Source organism: Mobula hypostoma, chromosome 11, assembly GCF_963921235.1.
Source record: "Mobula hypostoma chromosome 11, sMobHyp1.1, whole genome shotgun sequence".
Classification (NCBI taxonomy): Eukaryota; Metazoa; Chordata; class Chondrichthyes; order Myliobatiformes; family Myliobatidae; genus Mobula; species Mobula hypostoma.
In genome coordinates this window covers 9,699,288-9,722,432 of record NC_086107.1, presented here as the reverse complement: position 1 = coordinate 9,722,432, position 23,145 = coordinate 9,699,288, and the positions used below count along the sequence as shown (strand labels likewise).

The following is a 23,145-nucleotide window of genomic DNA, read 5'->3' as shown; positions in this document are numbered from 1 at the left end:
TGACCTGCTGAGTTCCTCCAGCAATTTGTGTGTGTTGCTCTAGCTGGTCAATTGCCTGAACTCATTGGGGCTGGATGGGAAAGATGTTCGACTGATTGCGAGTCTGTACTGGCATCAGAAGGCAGTAATAAGAACTAGTGGTGGGAATTCATCGGAAGCTGAGATCCAAAAAGGGGTTCACCAGGGCTGCATTATCCCCCCTTTATTATTTAACATTTACTCAGAGGTAATCTTCAGGGTGTTGAACGATGAAGCTGGTGTCCAAATTGGTGGAGTGACGGTGAACAATTTGAGCTATGCAGATGATTCAGTGTTGTTAGCCGAGACTGAGGATGAGTTACTCAGAATAGTAGATAAGATAAATGCTGAAGGAGAACGATTTGGAATGAAAATAAATGCTGCAAAGACGAAAATGATAGTAGTATCACGGAAGAAAGAAGTCCCCAGAATCACTATCAAAATTAACGGTGTAGACATAGAGCAAGTCAAAAAGTTTGTGTACTTGGGACAGATGGTCACAGAGGATAGGAAATGTGATACAGAAATTAGATGAAGAATTGAGATTGCAAGATCAGCATTCTGGAGCCTGAGTGACGTGCTGTGTGGTAAGAGGTTGGACTTTGGGCTGCGTTGTAGAATTTGGAAATGCTATGTCTGGAGCAGTCTGTTGTATGGAGTCGAATCGTGGACCTTGTGCAAGGAAGCGCAACAGTGACTGGAGGCATTTGAAATGTGGTGTTTAAGGAGAATGCAGAAAATTAGATGGGTGATGAAGGTCAGTAATATGGAAGTGTTGAAGAGAGCGACGAGAGAAAAGGAGTTGCTGAAGAATGTGCAGAAAAAGAAGCTGGAATATGCCGGGCACTTGTTAAGAGGTGGTGGACTGCAGAAATTGTTATTGGAAAGGATGATAGAAGGAAAGAGGAAGGCAGCGAACCACTTGGTACGATAATGTGAGGCAATGGACTGGGTTGAGTTATGCTGAGGCCAGAAAAGGAGCGCAAGATCGAAGAAGATGGAGGTGCATAGCCGCCAACCACGGATTTGGGACGGCACCCACTGACTGACTGCTCTAGATTTCCAGCATCTCTAGAAACTCTTCTGTTTATTCAGATTAAAGTTATTCAAACTTAAAATCAGTATTTATTTACATTTTGCATTATGTTTGAAAGTAAAATTTAAAAATTGTACTTCTTGTAGAGAGACTGAGTAAGCTGGGACAGTTTCCCTGAAGCAAGGGAGACTGACACATGACCCTATGGAAGTTTATAAGAGGGACAGTCCTTTCCCCATGGTGGGGAATTGAAAACTAAAGGGCATAAATTTAAAGTGAGAGGGGAAAGAGGAGACTTGAAGAGCAGATTTTTCCACACAGATGGTGGTGGGTATAAGGAATGAGTTTCCAGCAGAAGTGGTAAAGTTGGAATGAGTATAACATTTAAAAGATAAGGAAGGCTTAGAAGATCAGGTGCTAAATGTAGTCAAATGCATTTATCTCAGTAGGGCATCTTGGTCGGCATGGACAAGTTGTGTCAAAGGGCCTATTTCTGTGTTTTATAAATAGCAAAGAAACTTTATGCTTGTAAAACTAAGTGCATGCCCCAATGTTATGATAATATTTTCACCAACAGTATCCAGAATGTTTGAAAAGCAGGTACTATAGATAAGGGTTTTGATGTTCATCTTTTTGATTGCTTATAACATTAATATTACTAGAATTAGTTAAGTTTTGTTGCAATATAAGCTGTGCAGGCATGTCAAAAAATCTATGATTCTAGTGAATTAATACAGGGTTCTTAAATGGGATGGGGAAAATGGACCATATTGGTATAACTAAATAAACCATAAATCTGCTACAATAAAATTAATAAATTTTCAAAGCATTTGGAAAACATGCTCACATCTGTGAATTAAGTCAGCCATTAAAAAAAAAATTAAGAACCAATGCAGGACTAGAGGGGAAGAACTTTGGCTGAATCTTACAGTTGGCAGTGAGCTAATCTCTACTTAAAAACTGCAAGATTGCTTTCAGTAATCCTCTAAACTAAAGAACAGCCAACATGTTGCTCACTGCTAAATTTTGTTTCATGGTGATCCTGAGTTACACATTGGAGCATTTTGCTTCATTAACAGTACTGTTGTGAATAAACAGAGTAAGTTGTTAATGAGTTTTATTTTTCAGAATCAGGCTTATTATCATTGTCTTATATGACATAAATTTGTTATTTTACGGCAGCAGTACAGTGCAAAAATATGAAATTTCTGTAAATTACAAACAGTGCAAAAATAAAGGAATACTGAGGTGATGGAAGCTGCTTCTTGAGGCACTGCCTCTTGAAGATGTTCTTGATTGCAGGAAGGGTTGTGCCGGTGATGGAGCTGGCTGAATCTATAACCCTCTGCAGCCTCTTGCATTGGAGTCTCCATACCAGGTTGTGATGTAACCAGTCAGTAACTTGCCACTGTACATCTGTAGAAATTTACAAGGGTTTTTGGGGACATACCAAATCTCCTCAAACTCCAATGAAGTGGAGCTGCTGACGTGCCTCCTTCATGACTGTATCAGTGTGTTGGTCCCAGGACAGATCCTCTAAGGTGTTGATGCCCAGAAACTTAAAGCTCCTCACCCTTTCCACCACTGACCCCTGAATGAGCATTAGCATGTTTTCTCCTGACCAGTCCTTCCTGAAGTCCATAATCAATTCCTTGGTCTTGCTGATGTTGAGTGTGAGGTTGTTATTGCAATATGACTCAACCAGCTGATCTGTCTCATTCCTGTATATCTCTTTATCACCATCTGAGATTTTATCAACCACAGTGGTGTCATCAATGAGTACCTGTGTTAATTGTCAGTGAGGAGATGTTATCACTGATCATATTGACTGTGGTCTTTCAATAAAGAAGTTGTGGATCCAGTTGCAGAGATGTGTACAGAGACCATGGTTAAGAAACTTGGTGGTTAATACCGAGGGGATGATAACATTGAACGACAAACTGTAAACTGTAATTGATAGACAGCAGCTGAATGTATGTTTTGCCATTGTTTAGGTGCTCCAAAACAGAGTGGAGAGTCAGTGAGGTTGTTTCCTCTGTAGACCTGTTGCAGCAGTAGGTGAATTGCAGTGGGTCCAAGTCCTTAATCAGACAGGAATCAATTTTAGCCATAATCAACCTCTTGAAGTTAATTGGTTGGCACAGGTTTTCAGTGACTGCCAGGTACACTGTCAGGACCCGATGTTTTACAAGGGTTCACATTCTTGAAGAATGTTCTGTCATCAGCCTCTGAGACCGAGATCATGGCGGGGGGGGGGGGGTCACCAGAACTCTGGGTATTCACACAGGAGAAGTGTTATTCTCCCTTCAAAGTGTGCATAAAAGGCATTGAGCTCTGGGGAGTGAAGCATCACTGCTATTTATGCTGTTAATTTTCACCTTATAGGAAGCGATGGCATACAAATCCTGCCACAGCTGTTGTGCGTCTGATTGTGTTTCTAATTTCACACAGGATTAGCTTTTTGCTCTCTTAATGGGCTTCATTTGTACCTGGACAACTTTTAGGACTCTCGATCACCAGTCTCGACTGCTATAACCATCAATAGACTGTAGATCTCCTTGTTCGTCCAGACACTTTTGTTTGGGAAAACCTGGTATGTTCTTGAAGTCAAGAACTCATCAACGCAGGTCTTGATGAAGGCAATGACAACCATGGCATATTCATTCAGATCTGAAGATCAATCAGTTCAAAGTAGTTATGTAAACATTCCTCTGCCTCGGTTGACAATACCTTTGTGGTTCTCACCATTGGTGTTCTGGTGTTCAGTCTCTGCCTATATCTGGGAGTAGAAGTACAGTCATGTGATCAGACGTGCTGGTGTGTGGCACAAAATCGTTGCAAATGGGATTACATTATGTGTTACTAAAATTATTGAAGGTTAATATACAGATATAGCAGGTATTGCAGAGGGCAAATGATGTATTAGCATTCATTATGAGTGGTTTGATTATAGGAGTAAAGAAGTCTTCATGCAGTTGTATCGGATTTAGTGTATCTGCATTTGGAGTACAGTGTACAGTTTTGGTCTCCTTACCCAATAAAGTATGTACATGCCGTAGAGAGCTGTAGCAAAGGTTTCATGAACCGATTCCTGGAATGGCAGGTTTGTAGTATGAGAATAGATTGAGTAAATTGGTTTGTACTCTTAAGAATTTAGAGTGATGAGAAGAGATCTTAATGAAAATTACAAAATTCTTAAAGGCATGACAGCCTAAATGAGGGAAGGCTATTTCTCCATTGAAGGAGTTAAGGTTCAGGGATGCAGTTTGTGAGAATTATCATGGCTATTTAGGATTGAAATGAGGAGAAATTTATTCACTAAAGCGAGGTAAACCTTTAGAATTCTCTACTTAGAGTGACTGAAAGTTGCAGGTAAATTTATTTGCTAGATTTCTGGATGTTAAGGGATTCAAGGGATATGAGCAGAGGGCTGAAAGATGTTATTGAGGTGAAAGATCTGTCATGATCTTAATGAATGGCAGAGCAGTCACAATGGACCATCTGCCAAACGCCTCCTGTATTTATTATGTTCTTTAAAGGTTCTTGGGTTGGATATATGTCCACAAAGAAAGGAATTTCCTCTCAGCAGTTCTCTTTAAATGTCTTTGTTTTTAATGTCGTGTATTCTTGAATATCAATTTATTTAGATGTTCTTAAACTGAGAGTTGTAATTTTTTTTTCAGTGTATTTGACAATAGTCATGTTGCAAGAGCGTTTGGAGCATTGTTGAACTATCAGAAATGTATTTTCATATTAAACACAAGAGTTTCTGCAGGTGCTAGAAATCCAGAGTAACAGACACAAAATGCTGGAAGAACTCAGCAGGTCAGGCAGCATCTACGGAGGGAAATAAACTGTCGACATTTGGGGCCAACACCGTTCATCAGGATTGATGGTCGACGTTTTGGACCAAGGTCTTGATGAAGGGTCTTGATTCAAAAAGTCAACAGTGTATATTCCTTGCCATACAGTAGAAATGCTGAATTCCACCTGCATTTTGTGAGTTATACTTGGTACTTCTATATTTATGCTATTCTTTTTCCAGTTATTTCAAGAACTAATCCCACTGCATCATGATGATGATGATGTCGACTCAGAACTAAGAGGCCAGCGCCGGGCATCAAGTACCTCTTATTACTTCGTATTATCATCTGCTTAAAATGCTTATTCCTTATTTGAAAGGTAGCGATTTCCATGCTCTAACAGATATTTGTAGAAATCCAATCCTTAACAAGAGTTTGAAGAAGATCAAGATGATACTGAATATGAGTTAGTACAGTCTAATCATGATATTCTGTATTTAAATAAGAATTCTAAATAGGAAATTTAAATTCCCTATTTAAACTTCCAATTTAAATAGTTGTTGAACAAAATAAATTGGTTCTAGTTATCTTGAAAATATTTTAAAAGTGTATCACATGTTTTGTTAATGTGGGTAATTAAAATACTATGCATACAGTTATCAGTAGATAAAATGTTTAAAATGGAAACTAACTTTTAAAACAGTTTGTAACTTTTATTTAGTAATTTCCTTTTTTTTTCAGTGGAGGAAGCAATGAGATTGAACAAAAAGCTGATGGCTGTGAATGAAACTCAGAAGAATGCCATCTATGACCTAAAACAGGCAAGTGAAAATACTGCACCGTTGAATTCTTAAAGGAGAATGGATTAAGAATTCCTCTTATTGCCTTCTAAATGCAGTTGAGATTTCTTCTGTTTAATATTACTAATGTAGGAAGTGAATTCCTTTAGAATGTGGTTATGATTTCATGTGGAGTAGTTGACAGAAAAAATCTTCAGATGTGATTTACTATGTCTATATGTAATGATTGAGGAATTTTTACAGTAATGATAACATTCTTGAAGTAAGAAGCAGTGATAGATAACTTTTTTTTCTTTGAGTCAAGACAGTGATGTATCTGAACCATTGAACTGCAATTCCATTCATTCATTTGGGTGAGCTTTAAAAGAACCTTACACAACCCTGTTATTCTCTCTGCCACGTATTTTCTTCTTTTTATTGCTTTATTTTCTTATAATAGACTTTTTGGTCCTTCTGTACTGGGTTAGCTATAAACTAAGCACCAGTTCGCATGCAGGAGTTACATTGATCTTATTGAATGAAGAATCACTGGGGAGGACTTGCATCTTTTCAGTTTGGCAAAGTGCATCAGTGGAGCAATGCATCTGGCTACAATAAATTAGCAGATTTTGTCAGATCACAAAGTGAGGGCTAAAAAGGGTTCAACAATAATCTGCAGAATTATAATAGTACACTTATTTAAATTCCTCACAGTATATGTCACACTGGCATTGTTATAGACATTGTTTTCAACTGCAGTTAAAGTCAAGGTAAATTTATTATTGAAGTACATATATGTCCCCACGTGCTACCTTGAGATTCATTTTCTTGTAAGTATTTACAGAAAAATAAAGAAATACAATAGAATTTATGAAAAACTACAAACTGTGTATACGAAGATTGATAAGCTAGCAATGTGCAAAAGAAGGCAAATTGTGCAAATAAAAAAATAATGATCCCGAAAATATAAGCTGTAGAATCCTTGATAATGAGTCTGTAGGTTGTGGAATCAGTTTAGAGTTGAGGTGAGTGAAGTTATCCACACTGGTTAAGGAGCTGATGGTTGGAGGGTAATAAACTGGGTTCCTGAACCGGGTGGTGTATGACCTAAGTCTACTGTACCTCTAACCTTCATCTGTGCCCTGAATGAACTATACTTTTCTAAAGCGAAGTTAACAAACACTGAAACACTTCTGTGCACAAACAATATAGAAACTGGATCTTTTCTGCAGAAAACAATTGAATCTACATTTATTTTGAATTTTCCTTGAGAGGCTCATGGACTTCTGTTAGCCAAATACATTGAGAGATTTGGGGAAAAGATAAGCATTTGGAGTTGGGTCACAGATCAGCTATGATGTCATTGGATGTGTGAAATTAGCCTGAAGGTCTAAACTATCTGCTTCAGTGCATTTATTTGTGAAGATACAGTACTAATGGAATGAAGGTTGATGCCATTCAAAGCTTGATACATGGGATGTTTTACAGAAAGTATTAAAAGATTATCCAGATCTAAACTTATAGAAGCAGTTTTTCAAAAAATTGTCTGAGGAAGTAAGTTTAGAAAAAAGGAGACATTGTCTCCTTTTGGATTATTTTTGGTTAATCTTTAAAAAAAAATTTCTATGGTATATTTAGATGTATATTTACAAGCAGAGAAGAAGGAGGCTATTTGACTCTTATTTCCTGTGCTTAATACAAAACTAGTTTTCTGAGTAAATGCACTTAAATCCTCACTTAAATATTTAAACTACTTTCCCAAATGCTAAAATTAATGTAATATTAATATTTGAAGAAAAGCATTCTGCTTCCCTATAACTCCATCATTTGTAGCTGGCTCAATCAAAATTTTTGTACTGTTTAATTCTGAAATTTCAAATCAGGATTGTTGTGACCAAGTGTCCTGAAAAATAAACTGCAGGATCTATTAACTTACACGGTAGGTCGGAGAAGTGCTGATAGATGTATGGTACCACGTCTGTCTCTGTACTCCATAGTTGGATTCCATGAGGACTCCGATAGCGGAATCTTGTCTGAGTGGGGTGTTGCTGCTTTATGTGGGAAATCCTATTTTCTGATCAAATCCAACCAAACTTGACTTTGGATTGGCACCCAATTTATTTGAATAAGGTTTGCTGTTGTTTTCATGTAATATAGCTTGATATGATTAATTAGTTATTGTTTTAAATTGATTTTATAATCTTTTTAAAAAATTGATTCATTTTTCTCTAAAATTTACAGACATTTTAATGGTTTAAATGCCTCTTAAGATTAGAAATATTAAAAACCACAGGTTTTCACTGAGTTGAAGGCTTTCAGAGTTTTCCAGCTAGGGATGGGGTGGTATGCCCAATGAGGACTCAGAAATTCATTGGTTCAGACTTAACTGATGAGGCCTCACTGGGTGCCTCTCAAGTGTAGAGAGACAGCTTAATCAGATCTCCGCATCTGACCTAATGGAGTCTGAGTACTGAAGGTGGTGACTCTGGGTGGCGAGCTAAATCTGCCACAACTCAGCCGATTATAACTCTGATTTTTCTCTTACAGCTTATTTTAGGATGTTCATTTCTTTGCCTTTTGATTATCATACAGTGTAAATAATGCACCTTTCTGTAACAGACTACTGTAAAGTTATAGCTCAGCTATAAAAGTGCATTGGTCTTTACCCAATAAATACCAACATTTCTTATCGTGTTTGGGCAGAATTCCTAATTATTTGTCTACATATATTTGAGTTGCTCTTCTTTTTTGATAAAATCCTTTGTGGTGCAGCTGCAGTGAAAGATTCACCAGTTTTAACTTCAGTTTGAATGAAGTGCTTAAATGCTAAAGGACACCAATCACAGTTAATAACATTGAAAAAAAATGGAATTTTGTTTTGCTCAGAGGGCATGTAATTGCATTGATGGTCAGTATTAATGCATTATAATTATTCTTTGACTCTGAATTTTATAGTTGTGTGTTCACAATTATTTATTAAGATTATTATTAATAAATTCTGTTGTGCAATTTGATGTTCTGTGGAGATTTATATGGAGATATGAAATTATCAGTGCTAAAATCTAAATAGCTGGCAATTTGCTATAATTATAGTAATATTTTTAAGAGGCATAACAGCTACTTAATGATTCTGTCACTTGTTCAAAAAAATCTGATTTACACCCTTTACTGGAATATTTAGGATAGATTATTAACTCTAAATGGTGCATACTTAAAGCCTAGAGTTCACCATCAGTAGATTAAAGCTAATACGCTCTTGTAACATTGCCTGCACCATTATTTTAATGAAGGTTTCAACTGATTTAAAATAAACCAAGTAGAGCTAGCTTTAAAATAGTAAAGCAAACCCAGTAAGAAAAATGTGCACCAAGCTAGATTGTTATCTTCATATTTTTAATGTCAACATATTTGGTATCTGTGTGTATATGTGTATGTGCATATATACACACAATATATTTTACATATGAGAGAGAAAATATGTTGATTTAAACAATGTATGCGTGGACAGTGACTGGATTATGAATATTTATCATTGTGAACTCACCTAACTCACAAAACTGTTCACACATTTTATCACAATGAAAAATACAGTTAACAAAGTAAATTTTATTTGAAGATGGTGCCAAGCTGCTGTCTCTGTTGACGTTGCGACCTCAGGCTTAGTTTTCAGGGTCCCATCATTGGCGAGTCTAGCATTCAAGGCCTGGAGGCCAGGCCTTCATCCAGCTTCTTTATTCATCGTCATTTGTCAATCTTGGGGTGATACTGAAGATCTAAACCCAGGGTTGAATGGAAATCTGGATTGAGGCCCAAAGACCAATCAGAAGTCAAGGTGCCTAGGTCTGTGGGTCTCTGCGAGTCCACTGGAGGCCGAAGAAGACAGCTTTCCTGGGGTTAATGAACTGTATGTGCGTGGAAGGTGGGTGGGAAGGAGGGAGGGAGGAGCAGGGCTTGTTTCACTGTTGTTGCTTTGTTGCTTGGTATGTTCTATTTTACTGTGCTCTGTGTTGTTGTGCCAATCATTGTGGGCATGCTATGTTGGTGCCGGAATGTGGGTCCCCAGCACATCCTGAGATATTTGATTATTAATGCAAATAACACATTTTACTGATTGTTTTAGTATACATGTGATAAATTAATCTAAGTTTAAGATTACATGCATGCGGGGTGGGGTGGTGGTGGTGGTGGTGGGAAATAAAAATTTAGCCTCGAACGGTAGATTCAAGTTCCATTTTTTCTGGTGTTGCTCCAAAGCAGTTTTAAACATTTACCAGTCAGTAATTCCAAGGCAGCAAACATTTTAGGATAGATGCAATTATTGGTCATGCTGCCTATAAATGCTTGATGCTCTTATGCTAATTTCTTCATCTGTAATTTAATGGAGGTGATAACCAGTTTATTTTACTGGAGTTATTAATGACTTTATTCCTTTGTTCACTAAAGGCGGATATGTGCAAATAGACAATACTCCAAACAGTTAAAAACTCATTTTCCTATAATTAAATGACATAGTCATTAGACATTACCCATTCCCTACTAGCAAAGCAGTCTAACTTGTGTTCTGATTGTAAGTCAGTTGTGAACTGAGTTTGGCAGGCCCAATAATTGTACTCAGGTGAATGGAGCCATGGCATAAATGTCTCTAATTTGATATTACAAGCTGTAAGACTGACATTTTCAATTAAAGATTGGTGTTTGGAAGAAGAGTTACAGTATGAGGTAAGATGCAAAGTTACTGATTAGAGAAAGAAGTTCTAGGAAAGGGTAGAATCAAAGGAATGATATTGGGTATTTGGTTGTGTTATATATGTTCTGGGTACTCCTACTACTTTGGTTCTATTTTGGCTTTTTCCTCTATCATTTATCAATGACTCCAATTTCACTCAGTTCTTCTCCCCCCACCACCCCTCCCACCCACTTGGCTATGTTCCTGAGCTTCTGTATCTTCAAGGCCTTCCTTGTGAATGAACAACAAGTGTTTTCTTCCCTTGTGCTCTCTTTAAAAATGAACACAATACACAAGCTATGAGATCGTCTCCATAAAGATGATTTGGTTACAACTGGTGCATTGTGCCAATTCTGGTCACTGTATTAGAGGATAAAAAGGGGATTTAGTGGGAAAGTCTTCAGTTTTATAGATAGACTGGAGAATTTGGGATCGTCCTTAGAACACAAGATTTAAAAATAATTTTATAGGAATAGTCAACATCAATAGTATTTATGGCAGAAGGGTTGAGAACCACAGGATACAGGTGTAAGATTGAAAAAAGACCTAGTGATGATGGGGAAATCTTTCAGATAGTGAGCAACTATGATTGGAAGGTTCTGTTCCTGAAGGGCTGGTGGAATGGGATCAATCATCACTTTTGGAAAAGGATTGAATTGGGTAGGAAAAGGGAAAAATGAAGTGTTGCTTTAAGGAGCTGGATAATGGGTTTAAGGGCAAAGAGCTGGTGCAGATTTAATGGTTAAATGGCACCTTTCAGGCTAATGCAATACAGCAAATATTTAGATATTAACACAAGAGATTCAGCAGATGCTGAGAATCATGAGACTCAAATTGTTAGTGTTCAGACATGTTTCTAAGTGCCTCAGATGAAAAGAATTTTATTCCCCAGTAACATTTCTCACTTTGAAAAACCCTTTCAGGGGTAAGAGTACTGTCCAATTGATTAAAATTGACATTTTGTGTACAGATAGTTGGTGGTGTTCTATATGTAGACAACAAACCTGTTTGTTGTGGACCAAATGACCTGTATTATGAGGCATTGTTCAGTACTATTAGCTGCATTACACCCAATCATGTCTTAAAGAATTAACAAATAGGTTACCAGTATCAATTGTTTTTTGTCTTACAATTTCAGTTCTTTTCATTACAAACAGTTATCAGTCTTTTTTCTGTAAAATGATAATTTATTTAAGGCATGATTGTGTGGAATGCAGCTAATAGAACTGAACAGTGCCTCGCAATACAGGCCATTTGGTCCACTACGTTAAGTCAACATTTCAACCTATCCTAAACTTTACCTAATTTTAAGATATTTATTTACATTGTAATTTTGCATTGGGCATGTGGCCAAGTGGTTAAGGCGTTCGTCTAGTGATTTGAAGGTCACTAGTTTGAGCCTCAGCTGTGGCAGTGTGTTTGTGTCCTTGAGCAAGGCACTTATTCACACATTGCTCTAGTTTGTGCAAGGAGTGGCGCTCCACACAGACTTCCAATCTGTGCCTTGTAAGGCATGAAAATGCTCGACGCAGGCCTCTCATGGTCTGAGTCGACATTCCCTCCGCTCCCCCCTAATTTATTAACAATGTATATCTGCATCAGTTGGATAGGCCAAACATAATCAGTATGCAAAACTAATGATTAAATTTAGGAAATTGGGTTCACTCTCACTGCGTCAAAGTAGAATAAAGAAATCATGAATTCATATAAGCTAATATTATAAAGATGTATTGTGCTACTTCAGTGTGGATTGAATACATTGTTTTGAGATGAAAGAGTTGGAAAGCTGAGTACTCTGCCTGTTACAATAGAATTTGATATGTGGTGTTTGCCGAGCTTGGCAATTAGTTTGCAGATGTTTCATCCACCAGACGAGGGTGACATCCTCAGTGTGCAGTTGATCACCACCATCCTAAAGAAAAAGAGATGTCATCGTCATTCTCATGTTCAGTTTATTCAAAAGGAAGCATGTTTATCTTTTTGTATAGCTCAGTAACCTTTCTTCCCCCCCCCAAATGATTTCTACACAACAAACCTTTTCCTGCATATTTTGCACAAAACCTCACCTGCTTATTCACCAGGCTTGAGTCTTAATAGAGCACTGCTGAAATAAAGTCAAATTCACTGCTGAAGATCAAGTAGAGCTGTTACCTTTTTTAAAATCCTGATCTCTAGTGCTGTCTTTGTGAAGTTTGCCCCTCTTTTCTGTGACCATGTGAGATTCCTCCAGGTGCTGTGTTGCTCTGGGAGGTAAGTGGATTGGTATGTTAATTGGCCATGGCAAATTATCCATCATATAACTGAGTAGTAGAATCTTGATGGGAACGTGGAGGTAATAAATTGCATTAATGTAAATGAGTGCACTACGTCTGGTTGGGCTGAAGGGCCTGTTTCCCAGTGTGTCACTCTGTGATCTAGACAGAATCCTATATATGGGGATATAAATATATTATGTGTTCTGTATTGGGTGTCAGATGAGGAATGTTTGGGAGATTCCCAGACTCCCGGACGGCCATATCTGCACCAGGTGTGTCAAGCTGCAGTTCCTTAAGGACTGGGTTAGGGGACTGGAGATGCAGCTTGATGACCTCTGTCTGGTCAGGGAAAGTGAGGAGGTGATGGATAGGAGTCATAGACAAGTAGTCACACTGGGGCCTTAAGAGACAGATAAGTGGGTAACAGTCAGGAAAGGGAAGGGCAAGAGTCAGAAACTAGAGAGTATCCCTGTGGCTGTCCCCCTTAACAATAAGTATTCCTGTTTGAGTGTTGTTTGTGGGAGGGGGGGGAAACGACCTACTTGGGAGAAGCAACAGTGGTCGCGCCTCTGGCATAAAGTCTGGCCTTGTGGCTCAGAAGGGTAGGGAAAGGAAGAGGATGGCAGCAGTGATAGGGGACTCTATAGTTAGGGGAGCAGACAGGTGATTCCGTGGATGCAGGAAAGAAACACGGATGGTAGTTTGCCTCCTAGGGGTGCCAGGGTCCAGGATGTTTCTGATCACGTCCACGATATCCTGAAGGTATCCCACCCCACTATGGCGACACCCCACAGCCAGAGGTCGTGGTACATATTGGTACCAACGACATAGGTGGGAAAAGGGAGGAGGTCCTGAAAACAGACTGCAGGAAGTTAGGAAAGAAGCTGCGAAGCAGGACAACAAAGGTAGTCATTTTAGGATTAATGCCTGTGCCGCATGACAGTGAATATAGGAATAGAGTGAGGTGGAGGATAAATGTGTGGCTGAGGGATTGGAGCCTGGGACAGGGATTCAGATTTCTGAATTATTGGGACCTCTTTTGGGGCAGGTGTGACCTGTACAAAGAAGATGGGTTGCATTTGAATCAGAGGGGGACCAATGTCCTGGCAGGGAGGTTTACTAAGGCTATTGGGGAGAGTTTAAATTAGAATGGGGGGGGGTGAGAACTGAACTGAAGAGACAGAGGAAGGGGTGGTTGGCTCACAAATATTGAAAGCTTGTAGGCAGTGAGAGAGGGAAGATAGGCAGGTGATAGAGAAGGGATGCACTCAGACTGATGGTTTGAGATGTGTCTATTTTAATGCAAGGAGTATCATGAACAAAGCAGATGAGCTTAGGGCGTGGATCAGTACTTGGAGCTATGATGTTGTGGCCATTACAGAGACTTGGATGGCTCAGGGGCAGGAATGGTTACTTATAGAGTGCCAAGCTTTAGATGTTTCAGAAAGGACAGGGAGGGAGGCAAAAGAGGTGGGGGTGTGGCACTGTTGATCAGAGATAGTATCATGGCTGCAGAAAAGGAGGAAGTCATGGAGGGATTGTCTACTGAGTCTCTGTGGGTGAAAGTTAGAAACAGGAAGGGGGTCTATAACTCCACTAGGTGTTTTTTATTGACCACCCAATAGTAACAGGGACATCGAGGAGCAGCTAGGGAGACAAATTCTGGGAGGGTGTAATAATAATAGGGTTGTCGTGATGGAGGATTTTGATTTCCCCAATATTGATTGGTATCTCCCTAGAGTGAGGGGTTTAGATGGGATGGAGTTTGTTAGGTTTGTTCAGGAAGGCTTCCTTACACAGTATGTGGATAAACCTACAAGAGGAGAGGCTGTACTTGATCTGGTATTGGGAAATGGACCTGGTCAGGTGTCAGATCTCTCAGTGAGAGAGCATTTTGGAGATAGTGATCACAATTCTGTCTCCTTTACCAGAGGGATAGGAACAGACAAGTTAGGAAAGCGTTTAATTGGAGTAAGGGGAAATATGAAGCTATCAGGCAGGAACTTAGAAGCATAAATTGGGAGCAGATGTTCTCAAGGAAATGTACGGCGGAAATGTTGTAAATGTTCAGGGGATATTTGTGTGGCGTTCTGCACAGGTACGTTCCAATGAGAAGGAAAGGATGGTGAGGTACAGGAAACATGGTGTACAAAGGCAGTTGAAAATCTAGTCAAGAAGAAAAGAAGAGCTTACGAAAGGTTCAAAAAATTAATGATAAAGATCTAGAAGATTATAAGGCTAGCAAGAAGGAGTTTAAGAATGAAATTAGGAGAGGCAGAAGGGGCCATGAGAAGGTCTTGGCAGGCAGGATTAAGGAAAACCCCAAGGCATTCTACAAGTATGTTAAGAGCAAGAGGATAAGACATGAGAGAATAGGACGAATCAAGTGTGACAGTGGAGCAGTGTGTATGGAACCGGAAGAGATAGCAGAGGTACTCCATGAATACTTTTCTTCAGTATTCACTACGGAAAAGGACCTTGGCGATTGTAGGGATGACTTACAGCGGACTGAAAAGTTTGAGCATATAGTCATTAAGAAAGAGGATATGCTGGAAGTTTTGGAAAGCATCAAGTTGGATAAGTCACCAGGACTGGACGAGATACACCCCAGGCTACTATGGGAAGTGAGGGAGGAGATTGGTGAGCCTCTGGCGATGATCTTTGCATCATCAATGGGGATGGGAGAGGTTCTGGAGGATTGGAAGATTATAGATGTTGTTCCCTTATTCAAGAAAGGGAGTAGAGATAGCCCAGGAAACAATAGACCAGTGAGTCTTATTTCAGTGGTTGGTAAGTTGATGGAGAAGATCCTGAGAGCAGGCCTTATCAATATTTTGAGAGGCATAATATGATTAGGAATAGTCAGCATGGCTTTGTCAAAGGCAGGTTATGCCTTACAAGCCTGATTGAATTTTTTGAGGATGTGACTAAATACATTGATGAAGGTAGAGCAGTAGATGTAGTGTATATGGATTTCAGCAAGGCATTTGACAAGGTACCCCATGCAAGGCTTATTGAGAAAGTAAGGAGGCATGGGATCCAAGGGGAGCTTGCTTTGTGGATTCAGAACTGGCTTGCACACAGAAGGCAAAGAGTGGTTGTAGATGGGTCATATTCTGCATGGATGTTTGCGACCAGTGATGTGCCTCAGGGATCTGTTCTGGGACCCCTTCTCTGTGATTTTTATAAATGACCTGGATGAAGAAGTGGAGGGATGGGTTAGTAAATTTGCTGATGACACAAAGGTTGGGGGTGTTGTGGATAGTGTGAAGGGCTGTCAGAGGTTACAGCGGGACATTAATAGGATGCAAAACTGGGCTGAGAAGTGGCAGATGAAGTTCAAGCAAGATAAGTGTGAGGTGGTTCATTTTGGTAGGTCAAATATGATGGCAGAATATAGTATTAATGGTAAGACTCTTGGCAGTGTGGAGGATCAGAGGGATCTTGGGGTCCAAGTCCATAGGTCACTCAAAGCTGCTGCACAGTTGACTGGGTGGTTAAGAAGGCATACGGTATATTGGCCTTCATCAACTGTGGGATTGAGTTCAAGAGCCGAGAGGTAATGTTACAGCTGTACAAGACCCTGGTCAGACCATATTTGGAGTACTGTGCTCAGTTCTGGTCACCTCACTATAGGAAAGATGTGGAAACTATTGAAAGTGTGCAGAGGAGATTTACAAGGATGTTGGCTGGATTGGTAAGCATGCCTTATGAGAATAGGTTGAGTGAACTCAGCCTTTTCTCCTTGGAGGGAAGGAGAATGAGAGGTGACCTGATAGGGGGTGTATAGATGATGAGAGGCATCGATCATGTGGATAGTCAGAAGCTTCTTCCCAGGGCTGAAATGGCTAACACGAGAGGGCACAGTTTTAAGGTGCTTGGAAGTAGGTACAGAGGAGGTGTCAGGAGTAAGTTTTTTATGCAGAGAGTGGTGAGTGCGTGGAATGGGCTGCTAGTGACGGTGGTGGAGGCGGATACGACAGGGTCTTCAAGAGACTCCTGGATAGGTACATGGAGCTTAGAAAAATAGAGGACTATGGGTAACCCTAGGTAATTTCTAATGTAAGTGCATGTTCGGCACAAAGGACCTGTATTGTGCTGTCTGTTTTCTATGTTTCTAAGTATGAACTACAGATATAAAATGAGTGTGTTCTTGAACAGTATGTGATTGAGCTAAGTTTACATAGCATTCTGGTAAGCTGTGGCATGCTTGGACGCAGCGGCTATTCCAGATCCAATCAAAGGTGTATTTGTTCGTCCTGAATGTCTCTTTTATGATCGAAAGTCACAGCTGGATACTAAGAGTATTGATTGCTGTAGGACTATCCCATCAGAGAACTGCTTAATAGGGATGGAGCTAGACCTGTTGAGTACTGTTGTGTTGCTGCCCGGACTTCTTGTGTACTGTTGTGCTGAGACAGTGCGTGGTCCATAAAAAGGTGCGACTGATCACCTTGGATGTTTATATTGTGAACACAAGACCCTGTTGGGCACTGATAATGTAAAATACTGCAAGTCCAGTTCACTGGTTCATTAGCGAGACTGACAGCAGGGGAGCTGTGTTGCCTTGGTTGTTGCGCGGACACAGCCTTCATGCCTTGGAGTTGCCTGTTGCGACTGCTGGTGAAGGAGATGTTGGAGCTGGCTGTGTGGTGTTAGATTTCATATTGGGTTGGGGCTGCTCTCCAGTGTTCATTTGGTTGAAGAGCAAGCTGGATCAGGACAACTCAGACATGGGATATATTTCTTTTCTCTTTCTCACTGTATATTTTTCTGAAAGCATAACTATATGTGCTCTATGCAGTGTGTTTTGTACCTTGACCCCAGAGGAAAGCTGTTTTGTTTTGCTATATTCATGTATGGTTAAATTATAATTAAACCTGAACTTGAACATTCAGCATTTCTCTTTTGTAATTATTGCATTGCACTTCTGCAGTTCATTTATTTGCATTAGAATTGTTAGGTGGATAATCAATGTGCTGAATAGGAATTGTAACTTAAGTAGGGAAAAGTTAATTTGACACCCAAGAAGGTATGCCAGCTTCTCACATATAGAACTAAGTTCCGCATTGTCCTTTCTATTGTTGGATTGGTTGTTCAAGATCCGATCCAGTCCAGTCCAGTCCCTTCCCATCTGATGCAATCTTGTCAGTTCATTTTTCAGTAATTGCCTTTCATCACTGTCACAAACATCAATCATAATGTATTGCATCCCTTTCTTAGTAATGTGATTGATCCTTCAACCTCATCTTAAAGCGTAATTTCAGCTTTGTAACCTTGTCTGCTGCTGTCCTGGTCTTAGCTTAGCTGGTGCTCAAAATTTCAGCCATGCACTTGTTTCCTCTTAACTATTTGACTACTCACTTCACTGGCCTCTCAACTTCCATACATCTTAAACTTGTTATCTTCAATTTTTGCATCCTAACACACACCAATTCCAGTTAATTCATCGCTTATGCTCACTTACCTATCTCAAATTCTGGCCCACTAGCTTAACTTGTTTTGAAATGCTTAACCTTGTATGTTAAAATCCTTCCCATGGCTCTACTCCTCCCTATTCTGATAACTTTCTACAATTCTCTCAAAATTGGCACGGTTGAGTCATGGTTAGCACAACACTTTACAGTACCAGTGACCCGGGTGGAATTCCTGCCACTGTCTATAAGGAGTTTGTATATTCTCCCCATGACCTTGTGGGTTCCCTCTGGTGCTTCAGTTTTCTCCCACAGTCCAAAGACGTACCAGTTGTTCAGCGGTCATCATAAATTGTCCCAGGATTAGGTTACATTTAAATCAGGGGGTGCTGGTGGCATGGCTGGAAGGGCTTGCTCCATGCTGTATTCCAATAAATAAATAAATAGGAATATGTACAGTTCTCCAACTCTGGCATCTTAATGTGTCCCCAAGTGTAGGCATCCATCATGTTAAGCTCTACATTTCTCAGATAGAATCTGGAATTCCATTATAAACTTCTCTACCGATCTTTAAGATTCTTCATGATAATGACAAAAATATTGTTACTTGTTTAATAATTAATATAATCTTTAATATATGAGGAAGGAAATTGATGTGCATAAATATAAAAACAATATCTTCAAAATGAGTGATAATTAGTATTATGATTAATTGTATCTGTTTTACATAAGCATTCTTCAATACTTACAGATATATATTTTGTGTTACAAACAAGAAATATTATAATCCAGAGTACTCCCTCATGAACATTGAGTACATAAAGTACATGCCAGGAGATGATGCATGCCAGGGAACTAACTTTTCAAACTTATGTTGCTCTCTAAAACATCAACATGCAATTTAAAAATTCAACATTTTAGGAACAGCTTCTTCCCCTCCAGCATCAGATTTCTGAACGGTCTATGAGCTCATGAACACTACCTCACATTTTGATTTCTTTTTGCACTACTTTTTTATTATTTTTTAATGTACTGCATTGTACTGCTGCAAAACAAATTTCACAACATGTATCAGTGACAATAAGCCTGATTCTTTTTCTGATTCAGTTCACTTGTCCATTTTTAATGCTTCATTTTAAAAAAGACAACTAATAATATTCTGTTAATTTCCAGGACACACTGTTTATTTATTTAGTGGTAGTTATCATTTTGTTGTGAAAATAATAAAATCTCCCTTACTGTAAGTCTGTTTCAGGTAACATTGCTGTGGAAAGATTTAGCTGATGTTATGTATGCAAAATGAAAGAACTACATTGCCGCTGCTGAAAACAGGATTAAAGTATCATTTATTGATCTCCATTTTGAAAATGGAGTGTTTTTTTGTTAGCCAAGTATATTTAGGAATATGGAGCAAGATGGGTAAATGTAGTTGGCATACATATCATTTGCAAATGTACTAAATGGCTGAGTATGCTTGAGGCACTGAATAGCTTCCTCATGTTCTTGTTTACAATATTTCTTGGTACTTTACCAGATTGGCTGCCAACTGCTGAATTATCGTTGCCTTATTATTCACAAATACGCCTATATGGAACTTACATTTTGAGTTTTAGGTTGAAAGCTACTATAATACTGTTGCATTTTCCACATAAAATTAAACCTAATTGCATCATTATTTGATTTAGTCCAGAGCAGTTGAACAATTGCAATGTGATAAGATGGAATTCCAGTTTTTTAGAGAAAAGTTAAACAGACCAAACATTTTCCTGATAAAACTATTACTGTGCTGAATGCTTAGTTCAATATGATGGCATCATCAAGAATCCTTGATACTATCAGAGAGCTACATTCATAACCCCTGCCGTTTGTCTGAGTAAATGTCAATGTGCTCAAGGAGAGAAGGATATAAAGCAGACTACCCTGCTCCAGAAAGGGAGCGGGTGGGGGAGAAAAGGGCAGCATATTTATGACTTGAAGTTCCATAAGTTGTCATTAATTGAGATCAAAGCGCAGAGCATTTATTTTTTTACACCCATCAGTTCAAACAGCAAAGTAAATTAATGATTTAAATTTAAATGATTCTTGCACAATTGAAATAGAAGGGTTAGGCTCATGCACTGACGACTTACCACCAGCTTGTATTTTGTTTGATTGAGCAAAATTGTTTAGAGTTTTCATCTTTTTTCCCCAAAAAGAAATGGCAGTTTCAAAGTGGATGATATTCAAATGACCTATTGTACGCTTTTGTCTGTATTCAGGAACTGGAGAAAGTAACCGCAGACTTGATAAGATCCAAGGTCACTTCTCAGTACAATCTGGGCGAAGACAACATCCATCTTACAACACAGCAACAACAGCTGCAAGAACTGAAGCAGAAACTGCAGATGGTTTCATAACAAATTGAAAATTTAATCACTATGTACTTTTTAGATGGCACTAAGTAGATATAAGCACAAATGACTTTACAGTGTATTTCCTCAGGATCCATTAATATATTTCAAAGCTGCTTCTAATTATAAAATGGGAATAATTTTGACTGTGATTCTGGTAGGCAGGTGATAGCATATGGGCATCTTAATTTACTCACAGGAAGTAAAAATTTGTAGAGTAGTAAATCAGGCAGTTGCTTTACAGATCACCCATAGCACTGTCAAAATTATTAAGACATTAAGTCCTGAATAGAATTAACTTTTCAACTTGCCCTTATTCCGATTTTTGATTTGAGAATTAATATATGTAATGCCAAGAAAATGAAATAATGTTATTAGTTTTTTTTCAACCTCTCCACCTCTGCCAAATCCTTGTTCTTTATTATACCAGTGTAGTAGATGCGTACCTGTTGCCCGAACACTTGTTCAGGAAAATGAGAGTTATAACAGTTGGCTTTCACGTACGTCCTTAGGATAGGCCAAGGACAGCTTTGCAATGGCTCTTGCCATCTGGTTGCAGGAAATTGAGGAAATAGAGAAATGATATGTGGTGAAGAGTAGGTCAAGACTTGTACTGTAAACTCTTCTATCAGGATATTGTATGAATGAGAAGGGAAGCAGGTTTTAGGGGCTTGTAGGTTATAAGTCTCAATATTTTCTTTCACTTTGTAAATTGGTGCATGGATTACATTTCTCAGGTTAGATCTAAAAAACAAGGAACTTAGAGCCCATACCTTGAAACTTCGTGATGCACTGCTTGCTAAATTGGTTCAGACTTTTTAAAATAGTAATTATAAGCTGACCTAATTGTGCAAATATTTATATAACCGTACATATATTTTTGTAAAGGAGATGGAATTAAACAAGAAGCTGTCTAAAGATATGTCAGCTGTTCAAGAAGAAAAACAGGTTGGGTTAAAACCATTTAGTCACAAAACCAATTTATTTTATTAGCTGAAATATCTGTAAAAGTAGAGTGGAATTCTAGCATTTTCATTTTTAAACTTGAATTGCCATATGAATTGTCACGGGCTCATAGGACATGCCTGTGTGTCTGCTAACCTATCTGCAACTAAAGGCAAACTGTTGGACAAATATATTAGTACTTTTTGTTTACCTATCAATATCGTCCACAGAAATGACTGAGCCAAGCTTATTCAAGTGCTTTCTATCAGGCTGGTTTTAATTCAGAGCAATCCTTACCACAGCAATGTTAATTAAAAAAAATGAGGTTTCTCTGAAATTCTTCGGACCAGCTTCAGAACGAAGAACAGTACAGTACAGACACTTCAGCCCACAATGTTGTACCGATTTTTAACCTACTCTAAGATCCGTTGAATCCTTTCCTCTTACATAGTCCTCCAATTTTTCTAACATTTATGTACCTAACCAAGAGTGCCTTAATGTACCCTAATGTATCTGCCTCTAGCACCATCCCTGGCAAGGCATTCCACGCACCCACCACTCTGTGCAAAGATCCTACCTCTGATATCTTTCTATGCTTTTCTCCAATCACCTTAAAATTATGCTTCCTCATATTAGCCATTGCCGCCCTGGAAAAAATATCTCTTGCTATCCACTCGATCTGTGCCTCTTGTCGTCTTATAACCATGGTTCAGCTTAAAAAGGTGACAATAAAGCAATATTATATGAAAGTGATGCTAGTAAATTCACCATGTTATGAATGGGAGGAATGGTATGTGCAGCTAATTCAGATAGTCAAGCTCGGTGTTCTTGTATTTAATTTATTATTTATTTTGTTCTAGTTAGTGAATTGAATTCAATAGGATGTGGCAAACAACAGCACAGTTTTGAACAAATATTTTTGCATGTTCTATTTAATTTTTTCCATTTATTCTGGACAATGTAGTACTGAAACTGTTTCATGTATGTACAACAATATAATGAGAGAGACTTGTTCTTGTAGGGAACCAGTGTGTGGGAATCCAAATAGTGGAGTGATCATCACTTTGCTTCCAAAGTTTCCATTAAACCTGAACCAGTTAGCATTAAGAAAAGGAGTGCCTAAGTGGAAATTGTCTGCAATAATTTTGAACATGTTGCTTATTCAGCTGTGCTGTGTGCAAAGTTTAACTGAAATAACCTGAGTGAGCTTTCAGAAATCCTGTTTTAACTTGCTGGGCCACAGAGGTCCTGTCAGATATTCTGATTGAAATGACCAAATGAATAAGAGAGGGATGTGGCAAACACACACAACATGGCAAAAGGCAGTGGCTTCATTGGATAGGTTACAACTTTACTCCCTATTCATCTGATCCCTTCTGACTACCTGGAACCTAGCTCATTTATCCCCTGGCAACTGTATCCCAACTAACTCCTACCGGTAACTAATTCATCATTGCTGGCAGTTTGTCCTCTGATTATATTTATTTGAATTTTTAAATTTTCTGCTTCTGTGACAGGATAGTTTAGTTTCCCATTTAAAGCTTGCTTTATGTTGCAAAATTGAATCATTTTGAATTAAACAAAGCATGAGAAGTCCATCCAGCCGACCGTGCCTGTGATGTCTCTCAACTATTAAAGTAGTCCCTCGCTCTGGCCCCTTGATCTTGTATTTCTTTTCTTGAGTATATATTGAGTGCGGTTCTTCCGCCTTTGAAGGCAATGTTAATTAATGTATGAAATATCTTTGCATTTCACCTCTAGCTGTCTTTTCAATATACC

At 38.8% G+C, this 23,145-nt stretch overlaps 1 protein-coding gene across 11 annotated transcripts in view; it reads left to right on the top strand.

Moving 5' to 3' along the window:
• The window catches only part of LOC134353577 (coiled-coil domain-containing protein 73-like), a 157,364-nt gene that overhangs the window by 81,343 nt on the left and 52,876 nt on the right, over positions 1-23,145 (top strand). For 9 of the 11 annotated variants that reach the window (XR_010019640.1, XM_063061650.1, XM_063061652.1 and 6 more), the window contains 3 exons: positions 5,599-5,678; positions 20,290-20,418; positions 21,310-21,369. The exons of the other annotated variants lie outside the window; for them this stretch is intronic. Coding sequence is in view for 8 of the 9 variants with exons in the window: in XM_063061650.1 (XP_062917720.1) it covers positions 5,599-5,678; positions 20,290-20,418; positions 21,310-21,369 (269 nt within the window). In the remaining variant the exon portion in view is untranslated. The remainder of the gene's footprint in view (positions 1-5,598; positions 5,679-20,289; positions 20,419-21,309; positions 21,370-23,145) is intronic. 11 annotated transcript variants of the gene reach the window in all.